Below are 5,317 nucleotides of genomic sequence, written 5' to 3' on the forward strand. Positions count from 1 at the left end.
TTCGACGTCAACCTATGGCAACTCCAGATCCGATGATCTCGACGGTAAATCCCTTCCCTTCTCTTAAATAACTTTTTTTAATGCAGTATCCTGGTGACGATCGACAGCAGATGTCGTCGATCAGGACAAGGGAAGGGGAAAAAACTGATCCGAGTCACCGAATGGGGTCTCGAACCGAAACGGTTTGATTCTCGAGATGAGCGAACCGATCTAGTTCAATAGAACCGGGTCTCTGTTTATGTCAGGTCCAACTGGATCTAACTCAGATAAAAAAAGATCCGAGTCAGAACCAGTTCCAGAAATGGACCCAGTCTGAGTCATGGGCATGCCCAGTTCTTGTTTTTCCCTCTTTCTGTTTTAACAAAAATACAAAGAGGGAAAAATTAGAGACAATAAGGAATCATGACTCTGATACCACAATATGGAGTATCGAAGGAGTATACACATTTTGTATAACAGATATATGAAAGGATAGGGCCACATACCTATCCCTGCCATTGCGCTGATATGAAAGACATATGATCTCCTCAGCCGAACTGCTCATGTTGATGAGTATAGGCCTTCAAGTAATGGGTGAGCTTGGATCGATCTATGTAAGCCTTAAATTTTCACTTGCTACACCACTGCTCATCATGTGGTATACATAGGTATTCAAGGAATACCTTCGAAGGGTCACCATGAACCAAACCAAAAGGTATGATGCATGGAAAGAGGCACATACGAAGGGACACTTTATTTCCTAACAACCCCTAGTTTTTACTAAGCAACCTCATCAATTACATTTACATGGTTTGATCTACCAAGAAAAACTTACAAAATGTTAGAAAAATGATATTTATTTGCTCATTATGACGTAATGTCGATGATGTGGACTCGGTAAGCACCGTTCCAAGATCCAAACAGATCTTGACATGTGCGGAAGTTGTTCACGAAAATGAGTCTGAATAGGGCCCTAGAAAAATAGGATTTCGGGACCCGTGCACTCTGTTTCGACAAAGGAGGTCCAAAAGAAACTTGTGCATGATTTGCACGTCTTTCCAACGAATATGAAATAACTGGATTCAGATTAGAAGTGTCTGCTCCACAGACTCATAACTGGGATTGGCAGACAAGTCTGTGACAAACTCCTGGGCTCAGCGGATAGTCTGTTCAAGGGGGTTTTCAACTCCGATGGTACAATTCACGAAAACTCTCAACAGAAGAAATGAAGGTCAGATCTAAACATTTCCAACGAGCTATGATTCATAATTTTTTACCTAGTTTATGGGCCTCTACGGATTTTTAAACTTTCTGACAAAACTAGTTTGCAACTGTCACAACCTGCACTCGAACCACCATAGATTTAGGCACTCAAGCACGAGATTCGAAAGAAACTCTAAACTTCACTGAGGTTCATCAGAGTGTTATCTAATCAGACTACTTTTTAGTTTTAGAAAACACGCTATAGATACCCAGATGTTCAAAACTTACGTAAGCCTATGCATGATACTACAGCAGGAGATTCACATGCTTAGTTCTAAAATAGATGATAAAAGAATGACATTTTTGAGTAACTTACAAGATGATTTAGAAAAATATGTAAACATAAAAGTTGTATATCTGCATCTTAGATCTCTACAAAATCAAACATTTCCAATTTTCATGGAGGGAATCGGGAGGAATTCTGAAAATATGAAACACTATCCAGGGCATTCTGGACTAGACAAAGACTGACAAAATATGATTGTCCAACAGTTTGATAGAGATTTTTAAGGATTCTGCGTGCCAAATCAGGCCAAAACCCCAACTACAAAGTTGTAGGCTTATGTCTTGGATTTTTATAAAGCCTAAGAGTACCAAAATCAGACTAGTATCGAGGTAGATACGGTAAAGTTTTTAAAGTTATCTCTAACAACTTCAGAACTGGGACCCGTTTCTTAACAGAAAATGATGATACTCAATTATGATTTTTTTGCAGATTGTTGGAATCTACTTTCAAGCAACATATGAACTTAAAAACTCAAACTTTCATTCATTAACATAAGCAAAATGCTTGCATGCTAATAGATTGAGAAGTAACAAGTTCAAACTATAAGATCAAGGGATTGAAATGCCAAACAAAGCTTGTGGATGCCAGTGGAGACGAGGTAGGGTGGTTTGAAAGCGCTAACTCCTCCAGCTGCAACGATTGTGGTCCTCCTCACCAGTTCAAGGTCCTTTATTCTTCACCAAAAAACACACTCACCAAAGATCCTTCTCACTCACACACTCGCCTTCTTCTTAAAAAAACAAAAGCTAGCCTTCACCATTTTTCTGCTGGGATTTAAGGGGCACAAAGAGAGCAAGTTCTTTCATTTGCCACGTGAGAGGCAGCCTCCCTCGAGGCCAATGAGGGCAGCCTCCCTTGAGTTCAGTGAGAGAGCTTAATTCCAACAAGTTATAGCTCTCATTGCACCTCAAGTTGGCCCAATAACACAACACCCTTTTGAATTCATTGGACCAACTGCGGGATACCTCAATCATGCCCAATGAGGATGGACTGATGTGGCTGGTCAAGGGAAGCTTGAATACCATTGATCAAAGTTTATATTGGTCTAGCTCTAGGGAACCAATATGGATCCAGGTGGTGTTATTGGATCTTGATACAAAATTCAATACTTAAACATGATCTTTACACATATTACTTTGGATCCAACATTAAAATTATAAAAAAATAAAAATTAAACTACCCAATTACCCCGTACACCCTCTACTGCCACAAAAAGATCCTACAAAATACTAGAATTATCTGAATTCATAAAATTCGGCACCTAAAAAAAATAAAAAAATAACATAAATAAACTACATAAAAAGTCTAAATGATTTCGAACATACAAAATAAAATAAAACATAAAAATACAATTTCTGAGAAAAAACAAAATATTTAAGAAATTGAAACATGATATTCAAAGTGGATCTGGTTACATGAAGATCCAATTAGACCCAAATGATCCTGCATGATTGCATCCCCGATCAGATCTGATGAATTGGATATTGATTCAACTTGTCTTCTCTGCTAATTATTAATCTGACTTGACTTTGAAAGGGTTTCATGGACATGGCCAATTTTTCAGTGCCCCTTGGATCAAAGCTCTGACATTATGGTATCGTTTTCTTCTGCACATCAAGTCTTTGGATTGGTTTCTTACCTAACCTTCCAAAAAAGTTCCAACGAGTTCAAAGGCACGTTCGGTTGGATCATTATGTTTTACTTTCTCATTTGAATCAGAAAGTGAATCATGATGCCTTATGGTGGTACAAGCACTTGATTGTAGGGATTTAACTGTCAAATGATGAATCTAACTACGCAGAGCAGATGTGTTTAGCATAGTTTATTTAACATGTTAAAGAAGGTTTTATCATATCAAATACACCATCATGGTAAAAATCAACGGCTTACAATTCATGAAAAAAGATGATTTAGAAATAGTATAAAACATCACATTTGAATGAAACTTTAACCCATTAAAGTAGTAAATAAAATATGTTAAACATCATTCAGGTTAGATTTTGCTTTTGAAAAATCAGGTGCTTACTACAATACCACCATAGAAGCACCCCAAAAAAGAAAGGCCAAAGGGTCACCTCAGTAAATTTTAATTTCCACCAGATTAGTGGTTTGAAAGGACAAATTCCCCCAAAACGCGGAAACAAGAAAAAGGTTTCAAAGGAGTCTCCATCTTTCACCATGTGCAAACTTAAACGTCAAGCCTCCTGCTGCAAATTTCCACCAAGGACAGCACTTTCTCTCTGTAGAAAAAAAAAACTCTCTCTATTCCCCCAAATTTCCAAAAAGAAAGCTTTCTCTAGAAAATAAAACCATCTTTATCTCTCTCCCCAAATTTCCAAAAAGAAGACATCTCTCTCTCTCTCTCTCTCTCTCATATCTCTCCATAAAAACCCGTCTTGCGCACCCAAGGACTCCCATTCTCTCCCAGTCAAGGCATTAAACCGCATCCCCAACATCATGGACGGCCTCCTTGCCAAATATTACGTCCTCTTCACCATATTCCTCTTCATCACCACAAATGCTCAAGCCAAGAATCCCAATTCCCCAAGATGGAAGCCAAGAAAAGAGAAGGTGACCCGGCTGCGCTTCTACTGGCATGATGTGCTGAGTGGAAAGAACCCCACAAGCATCACCATTGCCCAAGCCCCATCAAGCAACACATCAATGACCGCTTTCGGCCAGGTGCAAATGATCGACAACCCCTTGACTGAGAAGCCAGAGATAAACTCCAAGCTCATAGGAAGGTGCCAGGGGTTCTATGCCTTTGCTTCACAGCAGGATGTTGGGCTTCTCATGAGCATTAATGTGGTGTTCATTGGGGGGAAGTACAATGGGAGCACTATTAGCATCATGGGGAGGAACCCTGTTTTTCACAAGGTGAGGGAGATGCCCGTGATTGGTGGGACAGGGGCCTTCCGGTTGGCTCGTGGTTATGTCCTGGTCAGGACTCGTTGGTTTGATACCAACACTGGTGATGCCACCGTGCAGTATGATGTGGTTGTGTTGCACCCGTGAGGGTGTTGAAATTAATCCCTCCTTCCTTTTTTTGGGGTTTGAGGGGACTGTTGTAGGACTTGTTTCTTCCAGTTTTAAAGTGTGGATTTTGGTTTTTCATTTCTGGAGCCAATAATGTTCAATTGTTATTTGGTGCTCTCTCTCTCTCTCTCTCTCTCTCTCTATATATATATATATATATATATATATATATATAGTGTTGGTTTTTCATTTCAGGAGATAATAGTGTTGAATTCTTAGTTGATTCTCATTATGATATGACGGTGCTCTCTCTCTCTCTCTCTGAATAGTGTTGATTTTTCATTTCAGGAGATAATAGCGATGAATTCTTAGTTGGTTTGGAATATGATATGATGGTGCTCTCTCTCTCTCTCTCTCTCTCTCTCTGAATAGTGTTGGTTTTTCATTTCAGGAGATACTTAGTTGGTTCTCATTATGATATGATGGTGCTCTGATTTTTCATTTCAGGAGATAACAGTGTTTAATTCTTAGTTGGTTTCTCGTTATGATACGATGGTGCTCTCTCTCTCACACCCACACATTATAATTGGGGGGTAATATTTGATTCTGCCGACCTTACCATCCAAACTAGCTAGAAATCATGAGCGCAGGTCATGTCAACCCAATCGAACCTCATAGTGGATCAGCATGGGCCAAATGTTATGAAGCAGGATTTGGTTTGTGTTTTTTCAATGAAAAACATATGAGCCAAGAAAATATTGCACATTGTACGACATGCTGGGGTTTGGATCCTAATGCTGCTCCCTTCCCTCT

General features: G+C 39.4%; 1 protein-coding gene across 1 annotated transcript; it reads left to right on the forward strand.

Annotated features, from left to right (window-relative positions):
* The first annotated feature begins 3,985 nt into the window (after window positions 1–3,985).
* LOC149817166 (dirigent protein 22-like) lies at window positions 3,986–4,594 on the forward strand. The gene has a single exon (XM_089987039.1). The coding sequence runs from the start codon at window positions 3,986–3,988 to the stop codon at window positions 4,541–4,543; it is 558 nt and encodes a 185-aa protein (XP_089843165.1). The 3' UTR covers window positions 4,544–4,594.
* The last annotated feature ends 723 nt before the right edge of the window (window positions 4,595–5,317 follow it).

The sequence above is a fragment of the Nuphar pumila genome, chromosome 14 (genome assembly GCF_984573655.1).
Source record: "Nuphar pumila chromosome 14, dmNupPumi1.hap1.1, whole genome shotgun sequence".
NCBI classification, from domain to species: domain Eukaryota; kingdom Viridiplantae; phylum Streptophyta; class Magnoliopsida; order Nymphaeales; family Nymphaeaceae; genus Nuphar; species Nuphar pumila.

Excerpts from the sequence above, each read along its gene's own strand:
- LOC149817166 (XM_089987039.1), top strand. The coding sequence starts at position 3,986 with ATGGACGGCCTCCTTGCCAAATATTACGTCCTCTTCACCATATTCCTC.